This window comes from Myotis daubentonii, chromosome 6 (genome assembly GCF_963259705.1).
Source record: "Myotis daubentonii chromosome 6, mMyoDau2.1, whole genome shotgun sequence".
Taxonomy (NCBI): domain Eukaryota; kingdom Metazoa; phylum Chordata; class Mammalia; order Chiroptera; family Vespertilionidae; genus Myotis; species Myotis daubentonii.
This window is the reverse complement of record NC_081845.1, coordinates 1,545,146-1,563,464: the sequence shown is the minus strand read 5'-3', so window position 1 is coordinate 1,563,464 and position 18,319 is coordinate 1,545,146. Positions and strand designations below refer to the sequence as shown.

Below are 18,319 nucleotides of genomic sequence, written 5' to 3'. Positions count from 1 at the left end.
GTCGATGCCACAAAAATACAAAACTGAAAAGGCATGGGCCATGAAATCGTAAAACTGGATCACCGATGACCTCCTTGTCAAAGTCAGGAAAAGCGCAGCTCTCCTCCCAAGGCGAAGGCGGCCCGTTCAGCTGCCCACCTGGGACCTGAAGCCGAATATGGAGCAACAATGGCCAATTAGCGACGACTCTGAGGGCGGAGCGCGAGCAGTGCCACTCACTCACGCATCAGGTAACAAAGGGCCTATTCGCCTTCACACTGTGTCCCCGGATTCTCACAAAGGCTCCGTGTGTGGGAAACTTCCCAGCCTACGGAGCGTTTTCTCACCGTTTCATCTTCATCTGGAGCAAAAGAGGGAGGGGAAGGTGCTGTCCACTTCACAGCCTGGCCGTACGGCTCAGGGGTTGGGCGCTGACCCATGAACCAGGAGGTCACGGTGCGATTCCCAGTCAGGGCACAGGCCCGGGTTGCGGGCTCCATCCCCAGTGCGGGGCGTGCAGGAGGCAGCGGATCCATGATTCTCTCTCATCACTGATGTTTCTATCTCTCTCTCCCTCTCCCTTCCTCTCTGAAATCAACAAAAATATATTTTAAAAAACAAAACAAAGGTAGACATAAAGAGCAACCCACGTAACATCCAATGGATCAAAGTTCTCAAAACTGCATGCCTGTCCCCCTTTTCCACGAGAATACAAGCGATGCAGAACATGTGAAATCTCCAGATGCCGAAAATGCCTTCCAACTGCCAAGATGCTCCCAAGTAAGGAACAGTCTGATGGCTTTTATTTACCAATGTTTTAAAAATTCCTTTAGAAATCGCATACCCTTCTGCTTCTGTGTTAATACTCTATATCCAGCATTAAGATCTCACACCACTTTCGAATCGCTAACCAGACACCACTTACTCGTCTGCGCCCGCCACGGCTGCCGGCGCCACCCACCAGTCCACAGGCTCTGCACCTGAGGACACGCGGGTCTAAGCTGGGGGCGGAGTGAGGAGCAGAACGGCCAGCGCCGGCCGCAGGTCAGGTCCTAAAATAGGAGCTGCTGAGTCTTCCCAGGAAGCGGGCCAGACTGGGAGCGGCCAGGACGGCGGCACCAGGCCGGAGGTGGCACAGGCTCCTGCCCTCGGTCCCGCACAGCCCCGGGCACAAAGACATGCTCCCTGCACCTCCCATGAGGCCACAGCTTCCTTTAAAAATCAGAGGCTACACACTAGGGTTTCTGAAAAACGCCCCGCATTTTCTTTTCTCTTTTTATACTACAACACAGTGAGCCTCTTGACGTCACGCAGACGCCAAACGGAAATATGACAAATGCAAAATTTTTACAACGTGAGAAAATCCCGAAATGCTATGACTTAAACCAGACGTGCTCATTCTAGTCTGAAAGAAACGTATGAAGGGGAAGTTAACATCGACCGGGCACCCGTTCCACAGATACGGAAATTCTCAGAAACTTAGCAGAGCTGAGACTTGAGCCCAAATTTGACAGTAAAATTCATGTTTCCGGGCCCCAGCTCCCCCGCCCCCGCCCCCCCCACCCCGCTTCACCCAACCCTGACTTAGCGAGAGACCCGTACTGGACACTCTGTAATATAAGCTTAGCCAACCTCACGCTTACAAGGTCAAGGAAAGACAGAGGGACAGGCGATCACTTCTGGCCTCCCGACAAGCTCATCACGCGGGGGCTGACGGCAGGGGCGGGGGCGGGGGGCGGGGGAGGGCCACGCGCCACGGCCACGCCGTCCGGAACCCGCCTAAGGCTGGTGAAGCGCTGCCCCCGGGAAGGCGGGATCCACTTCAGTAACTTAAGCACGCCCGCGTGTCCTGTCTGCGGTATGAGACTCCAGCAGAGCACCGCAGGGCCCAGCGCAAATTCCTCCATGATGGGGAGGGTTCTACGTTGAAATAGAACACATGGAGAGTTTTGTCTCAGAGAAAGGCAACCAGACCCAGAACGAATTTTAAAGGGGTTCAAGGTGTAGCCGCAGAACTCACCCTCACGAGAACCGCTGATGGGCACAGTCTCCGCTTTCCTCAAGTGAGAGGGAATTACTAGTCAATTACTCACACAACATCCTGTGCCCTGGCTGGTGCTCCGTGGTTGGAGCGCTGCTCACAGACCCAAGGGTGGTGGGTTTGAGTCCTGGCCGAGGGCACGCACCTCAGCTGTAGGGCGATCCCCAGCCCTGGTCGGGGGCAAGTTCAGGAGGCAACCTAACCCCCGACCCATTTCTCAACACCTTGGGCCCCTCATCTCCTCACTGAGAAGTCGCCAGTCCCGCAGGGCTAGGCAACACAGTGGAGAAGGGAACAGGAATAGCAGTAAACTGTGTGTATCCTTCACACACACACACACACACACACACACACACACACACTCACACACACACACACACTCACACACACACACACACACACACACGGCTCCGAGGCTCGTTTCTAACAATGGCATTTGTGCGACGCTGAGGTCACCCCCAGCCCCGGCTGAATGCCTCCCTGTCCCAGCAGCATGGGGTGCTTCCCGCCGGAACCCAGAGACGAGGCATCACAATGAAATCGACTCTCAAAAATCTGGCCAGGATGCCTCTACAATCACATCAACACAAAACAAAAAGAACTCAAAACCACCGAGGGAAAGGACACATTCCCTATTGATGGCCCATGTGACGAGAAGAAGTCACACAGCACAGCGGTGCCAACCCCGCAGCTGTGGTGCGATCTGACGGGGAGCGAAGCGCAGCGAGAGCTGATCGTGACAACGAACAACCTGGAGCATCAACACGGTCCCGGGGCCTGAACAGCCGCCAGAGGCACCTGCGGGCTCCACGGAGGGAGGGACCGCGGGCCCACCGCCCCCCTCGCCACGGCCCGCTCCCAAAGCAGGGGCAGGAGTCGTCGGGCTTCCCCAAGCCCGGGCCCCCAGGAGAAGGCAGCGCTTCAAGCATGAGGCCAAGGGCGTGCATGTGGACCCCGTCCCCACCCGAGTCCGGGGCGTGTGCCGTGCACTGTCCCTGGGAGGCCCGGGAGCACGAAGGTCTGGGTCAAAGATGTCTGTTAGGGGCTGGGAGGCTGACCGGGAAGGTGGGGAAGGGTTCTCACCAACCCAGTGACTAGGAAGGAAGCGGCAGCTAAAATAAAGCCAGCGGGTGGACCAGGAGGAAATGGTGATACGGGATAAGACAAAGGAAAGCGCCGGCACCATCAACAGAACACAGGACAGCACCAGGCGATACCCACACCGCGGGACCAGGGGAGACGCCCGTTGCTGCTCAGAGGGACAGTGTCTGGGGGGGGGGGGGGGGCGGGAGGGGGTCAAACCCCAAACAAAACCAGGGACGGGACCGAACGGGCGGACCTGAAGAATCTGGTGCCGCCACGAAGGCGCGGCCAGGGGAGGGCCCGTCCTGCTCCTGGGGCGCTCTCGGGGCCTGGCGGCTCCCACACCCGCCCGCACACCCGCCGTGGGATGAATGGATGCGGAAGCGCCCGCTGTCCCTGCTCCACACGAAAGCCCCGTGGCTGTGACATCAGATGAGGTGACCATGAGCGGTGTGGCCCCGTCCGTGGCCCTAGGTGGCAGGACCACTGGAGGCCACGCTGCCTGCCGCTCACTTGACAAGCGCGAGAACGCAGAGCCCACGTTCCCCGGGGAAGACACTGGGTGCTTTGCCAAAACGTAGTGATTTCCACCAGCTGCGCTGCTGGGCAGCCCTCCAGCCGTTTAAACAACAGCTCGGGCTCCGGCGTGGAACCGCAGACGGTGCCGGTCCGGAACCACGTTACAGGAGACGCGCTCGCGTTTCCCACTTCTAACTCTGCGCGTGACGTGGAAAGGCGTTGGCAAGTATCGGGGTGCTGATGCGTGTGGGGGGTTAATATGTGTGGTTTGACATCTGGGGATCTTGTGTAGGAGGGGAAGTGGGAGGCTAGAGGCAGACAGACATCAAGCAAACCTACTTCAGGGGCTGAGAACTAAGATCTCAACAGGAAGACAACAAAGCCACGCGGGAAAGATGGTGTCGCCCCACGCAGAGCACCAGGCGGCTACCTCAGTGGCTCTCAGTCAATTCTCATTTTTAAACTTAATTTTTGAGAAGGGAACCAGTTACACTATCCAAAAACCCCAACAGGTAAGAGGTGTGCACTGAAGTCTCCAAACCCTTGTGGCCCGTCCTCACCCCCTGCCCCCCAGCCCTGACTCCCATGGCCACCCACACTGCCAGGTAGGAGTGCCCAGCGCTTCTGCCGTTTCTGCCCAGTTTCCGTGTGATTGTTTATAGATTTTGTATTGGTTTCAGAGAGGAACAGAGAAGGAGAGAGAGAAACATCAATGATGAGAATCACTGATCGGCTGCCTCCTGCATGCCGCACACTGGGGATCGAGCCTGCAACCCAGGCGTGTGTGCTCTGACGGGAATCAAACCGTGACCTCCTGGTTCATGGATCCACGCTCAACCACTGAGCCGCGCGGGCCGGGCTCTGGCCAGTTTCTCTAGGGAACCACAGACATACTAAGTATGTGGCCCTTTCAAACAAAGTGTGTGCATACGGTGTGTACTGCTTGACACCTGCTTTTCTTTACAAAGGGGTGCACCTGTCACACCTTCAGTACATCTGCTTCCCGCCTGCAAAGTTTATTTCGCCAGGTTCCCTACGGACAGATCTTTACAGACGCAGTTCCCCGTGTTCTCTCTCGGCCTTTGCTGCAATAGTATCTCATTAAGTCACTTTGCCTATGGGTGAGTCTATCTATCAGTAAATTCCCAGAAGTAGAATCAGTGGGTCAATGGAGACAAGCATTTCTAAATACCGATCGATACTGCCAAACAGCAGGAGTGTCCCCGAGAGCCGGCTTCCTCGCGGAACCGCCCGGCGTGCAGAGGGTCACGCGCTGCTGCTGCCCTGGCCGGGACCCTGTACTCGGCGCTATTTTAATCTGCGCTCATCGCACCGAGAAGGAGGCTGAGCATCGTCCTTTGTCCACGTCCTAAAAGCAGCCCATCCCTGTCCTTGCACTACTTTCCATGGGTCGTTCTTTCTCGCCATTTCTGGGCGCGCTCTCCACGCCAGGAAGGTGAGCTGAACGCTGGGATCTGAGCGCTGAGCTTTCCTTTTCTGGGGCAGACGCTGAGCGCTGCCTGCAGCCTGTGCTGCCCCAGCTTCAAAGGCCGGGCAGGAAGTGGCCGGGGCGGGCAGAGGGCGGGGCCACCCACAGGCCCCCCAGGAAAAGGTCACATTGGCTTATGGTCTTCAGGGCCAAAAAATGTTTTTAATGCTGATAAACATCAAGCTTTTCTTTTAATACTTCTGAACTTTGAGTTACATGTAAAGGCTAGAAAGAAACTTCCTCGTCTTTTTAGGGTTGACACTTTAAAAACACGAGTCTGAACATACAGATTTTTAAAACAAACAAACATTGTTTTTACTGATTTCAGAGGAGAAGGGAGAGAGAAAGAGAAACATCAATGGTGAGAGAGAATCATCGCTCGGCTGCCTCCTGCACACCCCCCACTGGGGATCAAGCTCGCAGCCCAGGCATGTGCCCTGACCTGGAATTGAACTGTGACCTCCTGGTTCATAGGTCGACGCTCAACCCCTGAGCCACGCTGGCCGGGCCTTGCCTATGCCCGGTTTTGCATCTGCAGATCCAACCAACTGTGGATCCGAAGCAATGCTGTTGGTGGCAGCTGGGAGTCCATGGGTGGGGCCGGCTGTGTGCGCTGCTCTACCTCATTCTATAGGAGGGACCCCGCATCCCCAGACGGGGTGTCGTGGGGCTCCTGGAGCCCATCCCCACGGAGACCAAGGGATGCCCAGAGTCAGATTATGGGGAGGTCAACCGTTGTACAAAGATTTTCAACTGCACGGGGGCTGGTGCCCCTCACCCCCACGGTGTGCGAGGTCAGAAGTATACACACAGGGTGTCCCAACAAATGCGCACACACCTTCACAGCTGAGCGCCCAATCGTGAAAATGAAATGGACTTTAACAAACACGGTTTTAGAGCTATTCAGAATGTGTGTAGACAAATTGGGGGGGCACGCCCTGTGTGTAAACATAGGATCCATTTGGATCCACTGTATCCTGTATTGCTAGTGAAAGTATGACCTAACTCTATTTCTTCTGGATGACTACCGAGGTGTCTCACATGCCTGTATTCCACTCCCGATCTCCACTCCTCCTAGATGAGAAGGCACTTCAAAAATATACCGAATTCCTCGGGTGCTGGGTCTGTTGTAAGTCTCTCCTATCCCCTGGCATCGCTCTGTCTAGTCACATGCCAGTCTCCCACGGTTTTAGCTGAGGGGTTAGAACCACGGCTTCAACCTGCCTCAAAGTAAATGTTGTGCCCAGATTTCAAGGTTCCCAAGACCCCCAGGGAGCCAGTCAGTCCGATGCAAAAGCAAAGAGTCCTTTTAATGCAAGCTGGTTTGCACTCCCCGTTCACCAGACCCACCGACACAACGGAAAGTCCAGCGGCCGAGAGAGGGAGGCCTGATGGGACAGGGGGTTTTATAGGGGGGTGGAGTGAGGGCAGGAGAGGGGACTGTGGGCCCCCCGATTGGCCAGGCACGAGTTGGTACAGGATGTGGTCATAGTGATGGCGTGCACTTCCCTTGATTATTATTGGTTAGTCCAGAGAAATCCTGGGTGTGGCTAGCAGCGACTTCCCCCGCGAAGAAGCACATGGCTCTGTCCCAAAATGGAGGACCCAAGGCAAGATGGAGGGCGCAGTCCTCGCCCGGCTCCCGCTGCTGCCGCTCGAACTCGCCACAAGGCAGGATGGCCCTCCCGCACAGCACCTGCAGCCGGCCTGCGGGCGGACCGGGACTCCCACAACGGCGCGTCTGGGCGGCACAGCCCAGCACACGGGGTGCGGCCGGTGGAGCAGCCCAGCTCCGGAAGAGCGGCATCCGCTCAGAGCAGGCCCGGCCCACGAGGCCAGCGCACTGCAGCATGGCGGCCTCCCGGGGCTAGGGCACGCGCCCCACTCCGCCGCCGCCACACTGGGGCCGGGCGTCCACGCGGCCCGCGTGGGCCCGGTCCAGGGGGCAGCGGGCAAGTGGCAGGCCGCGCTGGGCTCCCGCTGTGGGCCGGGGAGTCGATGCCCGAGGCCGCCAGCAGCACGGCCAGGCCGTGCCTCATGGGGCCCGGCGGCTGGCCCACGCAGGCCCCGGCCCCCCCTGACCGGGCCCCGAGGGCCGCATGGACCCCCAGCCCCAGCGCGTGCAAGCGGGGAGCCGACCACGGGGGAAGGGAGAAAAGAGCCAGGCAGTGAGGCCTTCCGCTCCCACAACCTCCCCCGTGGTTGTGGTCGGTCGCCGCCCGGCCCCACCCCTCGGCCCACGCCGGCCACGCAGCCCGATCGGACACTCGGACCCGCTCCAGGGAGGCCAGGCCCTACGGCGGGCACGGAGGGATTCCAGAGCCCAGCGGCCAGAGTCCTCCTCCCGCACCGCCCGGAGAGGCAGGCGGTGCGCCTTTCATAAGAAGAGGATATAATTCATCAGGGGACCCAGCCAGCGTGATTCTAAAGAGGCGTGACGACAGATGGGACGAGCCAGCTGTGAGCAGCAGACTCCTGACTCCGGGGCAAAAAGGACGTTGGAGGGTGTGCGACCCCGACAGCCACGAAACGACCTGGAACCACTGAACCAGGAGCCACGGTGCCAGACCTTCTTGGTTTCCCTTCCACGTCTGCCCTGGAAGCTGCTGAAACTACAGTTCAGACACAATCGCTCCGCCACCTCCGAGGAGGACGGCTTGAACCCAGTGCACGCACACGGGGTGCCGGCGCGGCACCCCCTCCCCCGCCGGCTCCCCGCCGGGCTGGCCCGCGATTCTGGAAGGTTCCTTCCAGCCTTCGCTCCGGCTCAGGGGCCGGCTCTCCATGCAGACTTGCTCTGACGTGTACCTGCCAACTTTAAAAAGTGCAACTACGCCTGTATTTTTATAAATAATCCATCGCACCCAACTCATGGCGCGGCGCCCACACCTCGTGCGCGGCTCTCTCTGCTGGCGCTGGCGCAGAGGGTGTTTTCTCCAAGTAAAGACCGTTCCATCGACGCCTCGGGAGACAACACGGAGGCGTCCACGTGCTCTGAACCCCCTCCCGCCTCCCATCAACACCGGGACTCGCTCACCTCGCCCCGTCCGGCGGTCGCTCGGAGCAGAGCGTGCTGACAGCGCCCGGCATCGGGGCGAGCAGCGTGTGTGGGGGTTACATCAAAACTAACAGCGAGGAGGAATCGAACAGTTTCCCGTTATGCTAGCAAAGCTGAATGGGCACTTTATTTCATTGTTTCCTGCCTTTCGGGAGAACTGGTATTTTTAAAGGACCGTGTATTGTGCTTGGCGAGCGCGCTGGGCGCTGAGCGTGAGAAAATGGATGAAGGAGCACATGCCGGCGGGAGACACACAAACGCAGACAGGTCTGCGCACAGCGAGGCCTCAGGGAGGCCCAGAGGAGGGGACCCCGAGCCAGCGGGAGAAGGCGGGGACTTGAGGGACCCCAGCGGGCAACCGGGAGGCCAGGCTCCCAGGAGGAGGAGACGCCAGAACAGGCAGGTGTGGAGGGGACACGCGGAGGATACAGAGGTGCCCGTGTGGAGACCTTTACAGGAGCGGGTTGAGGGACAAAGACTTCGCCATGGGCAGTGGAGGCCACGAAACAGCGTTCCGCCCACTCCTACACGCTCCTCTACCCACGGCCCGTCAGCGGGTAGGGGAGGGTCAGCAGGTAGGGGAGGTTCAGCAGGTAGAGGGAGGGTCAGCAGGTAGGGGAGGGTCAGCAGGTGGGGGGGGTCAGCAGGTAGAGGGAGGGTCAGCAGGTGGGGGGTCAGCAGGTAGAGGGAGGGTCAGCAGGTAAGGGAGGGTCAGCAGGTAGGGGGGTCATCAGGTAGAGCGAGGGTCAGTAGGTAGGGGAGGGTCAGCAGGTAGGGGAGGGTCAGCAGGTAGGGGGGCGTCAGCAGGTAGGGGAGGGTCAGCAGGTAGGGGAGGGTCAGCAGGTGGGGGGGGTCAGCAGGTAGGGGAGGGTCAGCAGGTAGAGGGAGGGTCAGCAGGTAGGGGGAGGGTCAGCAGGTAGGGGGAGGGTCAGCAGATAGAGGGAGGGTCAGCAGGTAGAGGGACGGTCAGCAGGTAGAGGGAGGGTCAGCAGGTAGGGGAGGGTCAGCAGGTAGAGGGCGGGCCTCTGACCTCGGCTCCACCCACAGACGACAGCGGCTCCTTGAAGGCCAGGAACAGGTGTGTCTGCAGACTTCTGGCGGGTGATGAGCCAGCAGCTGGCACAGCGACGGGCAGGGGCATGTGACACTCTCTCAGGACACTGTGTCTCCCACCCCACCCCACCCGCCCCCATAAACACGTCGGAGACCTCCTGGCCTGCCCCCCAGCTTCCATGCCCGCCTCAGCTCACCCCTCCCACTCGCTGTCCGAGTTCTCACCTCCAGGGCTCCCACCTCCGGGACCTCCTTCCAGGGGCCTCTCTCCCTCCGCTCCTCACACCAACGCTCTGCCTCCCCCAGCACCCCCTGCTGGGCAGCGCTCAAGATGTGTGTCCAGACATGAGAGTGTTCCTTCCCTCCGGCTCCATTTATTTTTTTAATATGTTTTTATTGATTTCAGAGAGGAAGGGAGAGGGATGGAGAGATAAAAACATTAATGAGGAGAGAGAATCATTGAAGGGCTGCCTCCTGCACACCCCCTACTGGGGATCAGCCCACAACCCGGGCATGTGCCCTTGACCAGAATCAAACCCAGAACCCTTCAGTCTGCAGGCCGACACTCTATCCACTGAGCCACACCAGCTAGGGCTGGGCGCAGTTCTTGACTCCTTTCCCCCCCCAAACCCTGCCCCCCTGCACGCTGACACACCTGCCTCCTCACACCTGTGGATAACGGAGCCACCTTCATCTCCATCACCGCCACCCTCACCCAGGTCACTGCTCCTCTCGCCTTGGCTCCCATGGTGGCCTCCGTGGACTGCTTCCTAGATCCACGCACCGCACTGCAGCCGCCACGAGCTGCTGAGAGCACCAGCCACTTACCCCCACCTGGTTACACCCCAGGAGCTTCCCCTGCTCCCACAGTGCGACCCAACTGCCCCTGACTGACAGCCCCGGCCCGGCAGTGTGCCCCCTGGGCCTCATCCCACCCCGGGCAGCTCGGCTCCCAGGCCCCAGCAGCACCCGCTTCATTCTGACCCTCTGACCTGAGTCTCCCTCCGCCGGGGGTGCCCTGCTCCCGGGTCCGCACAGCTGGCTGCCTCCGGCCATTCAGAGGCCAGGGTAACGGCCGCTCCCCGGGCGGCCTGCACAGCCCCCCAGACTAGGGGAGCCACACGGCCGGGCATCCGTCTGAGCTCACTGAAGACCGCGGCGTTTGATTTTGACATTTGCGGTGTTTGGTGTGTGTGTGTGTTTGGTGAGTATTTACACCAGAGGTGTGGGCACCATACACGCAGGACTCCCCGGGGCCAACCACGGTGCCTGCCACAGAGTCGGAGCCAGATGCCTACATCCTCTGTCTGAGCACCGAGCCACCACCCACACCCCCAACTTCGCATCCAGAAACTCGGCAGCCACCTGTCCTGACCCTGCCTTACCCCATCTTTCACTGCCCAGACCTATTCCTCTCATCGCGGCCTCTCCCTCCGCTCCCCACCCTTCCATGGCTCCTCACCGGGTGGGCTCCTCCGCTCAGAGGGCAGCCTCCACCTCCCCACAGACACCTGCCCCCCCCCCCCAGGGAGGTGGCCTCTCCCCCCGCCCACCCGCCTCTCCCCCGCCCGCCTCTCCCCCTGACCCACCTCCCCACCTGAGTCCCGTGTCCTTCCAGGGCTCAGGGTCCAGGGGAACTGGGCCTCAGCCTCAGCCCCAGAGAATCTTCTCTTGGCCCCACCACCCACCCTCCCAGGCCCCCGGCTTTTCTGATGGCGGCCGGTGGACACGCCCTCACGGGCCCGCTGAGGCTTCCCCGGGCTGCTCCCTCCAAGCCCACGTGCCTCACACTCAGATGGGCCCTCTGCGAACCTCGGCTGGGCGGTCAGAGCCTGGGCTCTCCGCCCTCCTTTGCCTGTGTCTCCCGCGGCCGCAGGCGCCTGGGAAAACGGACTGCCTCCCGGGGAGTCCTGGCTCCCCCACGGAGGCCCAGAGCGGTCGGTGCGTGGCCTTCCCTGTCTACTGCCTTGAAGACGAGCACCACGCTGTCAATTATTTGTTTTCATCGGTGAGTTTCCAACACAAATACCTGAGCACCTTCCATCCGTGTGCCAGCCACCTACCACGGCCGCCTCCTGCACGGGGAGGGCACGGGCAGGCAGCAGTGAGCCGGAAGCTTCCAGAGCGGCCAGTGCTCACTCAGACCGGACAGCGGCCTCTGCGTGCCTCGGGGAGCCCGCCTGCCCCGCACTACGCCCTCCCTTAGCCCCGGGAGATGGGCCCCAGCGGCTCATTCTCGTTTCGGAGGAAATGAAAATGCTCTGAATTACACCTGCGAGAGTTTTCCGTTCCAGGGAGAAAGCCCTTCGTGGAAGGTACGTTTTCCGTCCTGGTCGCACCTCACGAGCTGTTCGTAAACAAACAATTAATGCGCTATTAATTGGCGGGAGGCTCGCCGCACCGTGTTCCACCTGCCGCACTGTAAACACAGCCTTCACCTTTGCTCAGCCACCAGTGCGATGCGTCGCTTCCTTGTGATGAGAACGGTTAAGACCCCGTCTCTTGGCGACTTTCAAGTACGCGACCCAGGGCTGTGACCCGCAGCCGCCACGCTGCCCGTCTCCCTGGCCCGGGCGGGCTGGTTATGGCACTGCGCGCGTATCCTTTCCTGGTGGGAAGAGAAAGCTGCGTGTGTGGCATCACCTAAGGAGACAGCAGGTTGAGATGAAGGACGACACCTCCTGTCCTGTTGCTCTCTCGTTCAAATATTACAGCTTTCCTTTGTTCGCACATGTTTTGTTTTCCTTTTTAATTAAGAGAAATGTCGTGCCCAGCCAGCATGGCTCAGTGGCTGAGCATCGACCTATGAACCAGGAAGTCACAGTTGGACTCCTGGTCAGGGCTTATACGGGCTCGATCCCCGATCGTGCAGGAGGCAGCCGATCCATGATTCTCTCATCATGATGTTTCTATCTCTTCCTCCCTCTCTCTTCCTCTCTGAAATCAATAAAAAATGTATTTAAAAAGAGAAAGAACAGTCATGAAATTTAAATTAACAGCCCTAAACCATTCCACCCCGTTCATAAAGCTGGCCCCGCGGATGGCAGTCCTTTCCGATGACTCTAGTCACCGGCATCTCCATGACACCTGGTCTGCCCAGACCCGCCCTGGCCTGGCTCTGCTGTTCCCGGGCAGGTGGCCACCTCTGTAGTCTGGGCCCTCCAAGGAGATCAGTCTCATTACTTCCGTCTCCTCAAACAGTTCGCACTGAACAGGGCCTCACAGCTACCTGCTGGCGACTGTCGGGGGCTTGCAACTGCCTCTGCTGCCGCGTGGCTGGCCTGGCCCCCTCGTGGCCCTGGCATCCGGTGACCTCAGTCGCACCCGGGTGACCTCAGTCTCAGGCCCATAACGACATGTGGGATATGAAGACCAGGGGAGCGTCTATGCATTCATCGCACTGGCTCTTCAAACGGATCCTGTTCGTCTCAGTTTGTTCACGGGTTGGCCACACGGTGTCTTACGCCTCAAGAAGCAGAGCAAGAGTGACGCTCACAGAGCATCTTTCCAACCCACCATTCCTGGAAACACGCGCACTGTTGTGCTGAGGACTTGAGAAATTGCCAGTACCCTGCAGCCTCGTCGCCAGTCTGTCCCCGGCTCTCTGTGCCTCCTGGCCGCCCGCCCTCCTTTCTCTACAGCCCTGCCTCACTCAGCGGCCGGCTGGGACTCCACACCCATCAGGGAGGTGGGCATGGTGAGAGGGAGAGCCACGGTCAGGGTCCTTGGGGCTCGCGAGCACACACGCGCGCGCGCACACACACACATACACACGCACGCACACACATACACACACGCACACACATACACACACATATACAGCACCCCTGCAAAGTTGGCTGCTTGGTCCCCCGGGGGCCTGGTGCTGTCCCTGTGCAGACATTTTCTATTCCAACCAGCAACTTTCTGGAAAGTTCAGAGGTCAGCATTCCAGGCAGACGGAGGAATGAGATGAAGTCAGGAATGGCCTGATGGGGAGGGAAGGGGACCACTGACCTGGGAGCGCCAGGCATCGGCGCTGACCCGCTCCCAGGGCCTCTCCCACTGGTCAGTCGGTTGGTTCCTCGGGATGGAGGCCTGGCCAGGGCAGCGCCTGGCACGGGCGGTAGCTTTGACTGAGTTTGTTCTGTGCGTGACCGAGTGAAGCAGTGAATCGGTGAGAACCTGATGCGGGGCCGCAGGGACAGGAGGTAACTGGGGTATCAGAGCTGCTACACGAGGCGCTTTCCGGTGGCGATTAGGTAAGACAGGCATTCCTTCCGCGCAGTGGCTCCCAGCCTGCTTTTGGCCGTGCCCCACCTAAGCACCTCTAAAACCCTGATGCCCACCTGTGACATACAATTCTTATTATTCAAAGAGTGAACTCCTGGTCGCGTGGAGGGAGCCTAAAAGGCCATTAACTTGGTCTAAACAAGTTTCCAAAGGACATGGCATCCATGAAAGAGAAAAATAAAAGAACAAAAGGACAGTTGAAGCACTGAGGAAGAAATCACTAAGAAATTGTTAAAATAGTAATAATAATATGAAGTTATATGAAAAAATAGCAAATAAAGTTTCAAAACATATAATAGAGAACTGAAATGCCTAAGGATGTCATCATATATGTTTATAGACTGTATATGAGGCACTAGAACCATAAGAAATGCAAAAAATTCACTGTTAATAACTCATTCTCAAATTGCCCCCCTTAAAAATCAAATCGCCCCCCTGTGGGACGTGTGCCCCCACCGAGGGAACCACTGCTCTAACCGGTAACTGACCACAGCCCTTTACACACGTCCACTTGCTTGTCAGACCAAGAGGTCACCCTGAAAGGGAAGCGGGAATCAACACAATGAAGCTACGTCTGTGCCCTGGCCGGTTTGGCTCAGCGGTCAGAGTGTTGGCCTGCTAACCAAAGGGTCAAAGGTTCGATTCCCAGTCGAGGGCATGTACCTCGGTTGCAGGTTGGATCCCTGGCCCCAGTCGGGGCTCGAATGGGAGGCAACTAGTCGATGTGTCTCTCTCATCTCACATCGATGTTTCTCTCCCTCCCCCCCTACCCCACTCTCTCTCTAGGAATCAATGGAAAAAAAATATCCTCGGGTGAGGACTTAAAAATAATTAGATACATCTGCATGCGTGTGGGCATCTCTACATTCTTATAGTATCCAGATTTTTTTCCAAAAAGTCTCATTTTAACTGCCAAGTACCTAAAAAGTCTGCCAACTTCAGACACTTCAGCAATTCAGACAAACGCGGGTGTCAGCGATGACAGGAACAAAGACCCCAAGGTGGAGGGTACAGCGTCCCAGCAGAAACTGGCTCTGTCCTTTAAGCGTCGGTCTAGCCACTGCCCACCTCTCCCCGAGGTGGTCTGATAACAGACTGACCTTAAAAGTACCTTCGTACGCACTGCCTCAGCCACGGCCTGAAGATTCTGTGGTCTGTTCCCGTGCACACACCAGGCTCCCCTCCCCCCGCTGACCGGGTCAGGGAACAGAGCAACAAGCACAACAGCTCTTGAATGCACCATCACTGGCTTCTCCCTGTGGGGACTTGGCAGAGGGCCCCCATGGCCCCTGTCCCCTCCAGATCCCCAGTCCTTCAAAGGGGAAGCCTGCTGGAGTTCCCCTGGAACCACTTCACCCCACTGACCTGCTCACCTCCTCTCTGCTCCATAACACCCCTCACCACATGCCCAGCCACACACACACACACACACACACACACACACACACACACACGGCAGCAGGAACAACAACCTGCAAACAAAACCTCATCATTTTAGGAAACGGGTCCCATCAGATGCCCACACCCCTGTCTCCTCAGCACCCGCCTCTCCCAAGAGCCAAGCTGTCACAGGGCAGAGGTGGCAGCCTTCAGCCAGCCCACGCCGACAGCTGTAAAAAGTAGATGTTGATTTTTTAAGGAAGGAATTGACAAGAGAAGGAGGAAGGCCAGCCCTGTGCATGTCAGGTTCAGCTGACAGCTCCAGCTCTCGACCTCCCATCACAGCCAGCGGGGCTGTCTCAGCAGGTGCCAATGTCCACACCTAAGGCATCCCAGGCAGCAGGCCAGCCCTGGTGCCCACACCCCATCCCTCCTCACCTGCCACCTCTCTGAAGGCATCGACCCTGTAGGTGGGGCGGGGGCTGCAGATACTGGGGCTGCTGCACCCATCAGGCCAGGGCAGGCACAGGATGGGGGCTCAGCTCCAACACCAGGGCCCATGTCCAACAGATCAGGTCCAGCAGCCGGTAGGAGCAGAGACCAGAGTGGCCAAGGGGTGTGTGAGAGACCACCGACCACCAGACCACGCTGTCCCTGCCATCTCCACCCCATCCCCAGCCCAGGAGGCAGGTTTGCTGGGAGGGGAGTGGTCAGCCCGGTCCCCACTGGGCCAGGCTTGCACGCCCCACGGCTGCACCCCAAAGGCACCCGGACAAGTTTCAGCCGCGAGGACGGGCTGGACCCCGGGTGCCGGGAAGCCTGGACCCTGAGCAGGAAGCCGAACCAGCAGCCCAGCCCGGAGAGTCTGCCCAGAGGAGCAGGCGCCGCGGAAGCGCGGTTCCCAGGAGGCGCAGACAAAGGCTCCGCGCACGCGGTGGATGCTGCGCCCCAGCCCCGCGCGCAGGGCCCGGAGGAGCAGCGTCCCGACTCCGCCGGCGCCAGAGTCACCGGTGTACCCAGGCCCGGAGCCCCCGACCCCGGCCTCACCTCGCTCACCCTCCATCGGCGACAAAGGCGGTCCCCTCCTCTGCGCGCCGGGCGCCTCTTCCCCTGACATCTCCCGCCTCCCGCTTTCTGGCGAACCTCTGCCTGGTGACTCTGCTCCTCTCGCCCCCTCCCCCGCGACACGCCTTCTGCCCCCCTGCCCGCTCCGCGCCCTCTCCCCGGGGCTGCGGGGCTGCGGGGCTGCGAGGCGAGGTGACCGGGCTCCGAACCCGCAGCGCCTCCCTCCGCCACCCCAAAGCCCATTGTCCTCGCCTTCACCGACCGAGCGCCAGCTGTCCCCCAGGATCTGGAGAGCCGTGCTGGGTGGGGGTGCGTCCTCTGGGTGGAGGCGCAGCCGTCCCCCGGCTAGTCCCCGCTCCGAACAGGGTCACGGGGTGGAACAGGGTCACGGGGTGGGCTGGGGACACGGAACCCCGGGCGAACAACACGAGAGCCTTCACCTTTGGGGCGCGGGGTTCGGGGGCATGGCCAGCCCTCTCCCAGCCGCCGGTCTCCCAGCGAAAAGAAGCGCCTTCTCTCCTCCAGCCCCCGGGTCCCGGGCGGAGGAGAGAGGAGCCGGGCGCACGCGGTCCGAGCTGGGAGTGCGGAGACGCGTCCGGGACTGTGGCCGGGACAGCCCAGGGCGGCCACGCGGACAGCAGGTCCGGTTCTAGACGCCCAAAGCCCCCGGACCCCTGTCCCGCGCGCGCGGAGACTGGGAAGCCCGGGGTCCCGTACCGGCCGGCGCTCCCGCGCCCCAGCCCGCGCCCCTCGGGAGAAGCCGCGGGGACCGCCTGCCCGGGAGCGGGGAGCGGGGGGCGCAGCGGCACTCACTGGGGCTCAGGAAGCACTCCGTCAGCCTTCGGAAGCAGCTCGTGTTGTTAGAAGGTCCATTTTCCATGTCGGAGCCGAAGCGCAGCGGGGCCGCGGCGGCGAGGGCGAAGCCTGCGCCTCGGGGCCGCCGCGGGTTCTGGCCGCCACCTCCCGCGCCGGGGCCGGGGCCCGGGAAGCCCGCGGAGCCCGCGCGGCGGGCGGAGGGGCCGGGCGGGAGCCGGGGCGGCGGCGGCAGGCGGGGCCCGGCGCGGGCCGGGAGCAGCAGACCCAGGAGCGCCGGGGAGAGGAGGGGCCGCCGCCCGCCGCTGCCGCCGCCGCCACGGGGACTGCCGCCGGGGGGGACGCTCAGGGGAGCTGCCTCCGGTCCGCCGCCGCCAGCATCGCCGCCGCCTCCTCCAGCCGCCGCTGCGCCCTCCCTTCCCGGGAGCCGCGCGGGGAGGCGGCAGGCAGATGAGGAGGGGACGAGAGGAGGAGGGGGCAGCGGGGGCGGCGGCCAGAAGTAAAAGGAAGATGGAAAGGGGGAGGGGACAGAGGGGGGGAGGGCGAGCGCGCAGGGAGCGCGGGCTGGGACCCAGGCGCCGCGCGCAGCCGGGGCACCGAGGCCCCCCGCGGGGCTGGCGCGGCCGGGGGGTGGGCGCGTGGGCGGGGCGCGCTCGGTCCGACCCCGGCCCGGCCGCTCGGGGGCCGCGCTGCGCTGGGGCTCCGGGCGGAGTTGGCCGGGGCCGGAGCCAGGCGGGTCCCCGGCCGCGGGCAGGGGGGGCTGGGGGCGGGGAGCGCGTGGCTCCTCGCGGTTGGCCATGGCCCTCCTCCTCCGCCCGGCCTCGGGCTCCGCCCCCGCCGGACCGGCCCTCCGTGGCCAGACGGCCGAGCGTCGTCCGGAGCTTCTCTCCCGTTTCCGCGCCTCTCGCGGCCCAGGCTTCACATCGTGTTTCACTTCGAGTGCGAGAGGGCCCGGGCCGCGGCGCCCGGCTGCTGGCGCGCACAATCCGCGTGCCCCGGGCCGGCGCGGGCCGCGGGTCGCTGCCGCCGAGCGTGGCGTGGTGTGTGCGCGTTCCGGCGGCCGAGCCGCGGCCACTGCCCCAAAGCCGCGGAGCAAAGCGCCGCAATGCCGCTGCCCGTGGAGGCGGCGGCGGCGGCGGCGGCAGAGGACGCCCACTGGCGGAGCGAGCGCTCCCCACGCCGCCGCGGGCCGCGCCCACGTAGCGCGCCGAGCGCGCAGGCTCCAGCACCCGCGGCCCTCGGCGGACAGGGTGCACCTGGGCTAGGGCCAAGGGGCAGGGGTCGCAACTGCGCCTGCCACTCTGGATTCTAAACCCACCGCCCTGCAGCGGACCCAGCTGTGCGAGCCGCCTCTGCTGGCGGCGGCGGGCCGGCAGCTCCCGCAGAGCTGTGCCCTGGGGTCCCCCGGGGAGGTCCAGCCGGACGCTTGGTCGGGGTTTCAATCACTGCACAGTGACCCCAGTAAACTGAGGTGGAAGCAGCCCCTCCCCGCCCTCCCTTTCGGCCACCCACCTCCTAGGAGATTCGTGTGCACGGCCCAGCTGGCCCGGTGACGGGGAATGGAAGG

At 61.4% G+C, this 18,319-nt stretch overlaps 1 protein-coding gene across 3 annotated transcripts in view; it reads right to left on the bottom strand.

The window, feature by feature from the left end:
- The window catches only part of PDE10A (phosphodiesterase 10A), a 151,079-nt gene that overhangs the window by 110,217 nt on the left and 22,543 nt on the right, over positions 1 to 18,319 (bottom strand). The window contains exon 1 of one of the 3 annotated variants that reach the window (XM_059699874.1): positions 16,753 to 17,838. The exons of 1 other annotated variant lie outside the window; for it this stretch is intronic. In XM_059699874.1, coding sequence (XP_059555857.1) covers positions 16,753 to 17,551 — 799 coding nt within the window. In that variant the 5' untranslated portion in view covers positions 17,552 to 17,838. Of the gene's footprint in view, positions 1 to 15,921; positions 16,005 to 16,752; positions 17,839 to 18,319 lie in introns of those variants that run through there. One more of the 3 variants, XM_059699875.1, reaches the window with a different exon arrangement.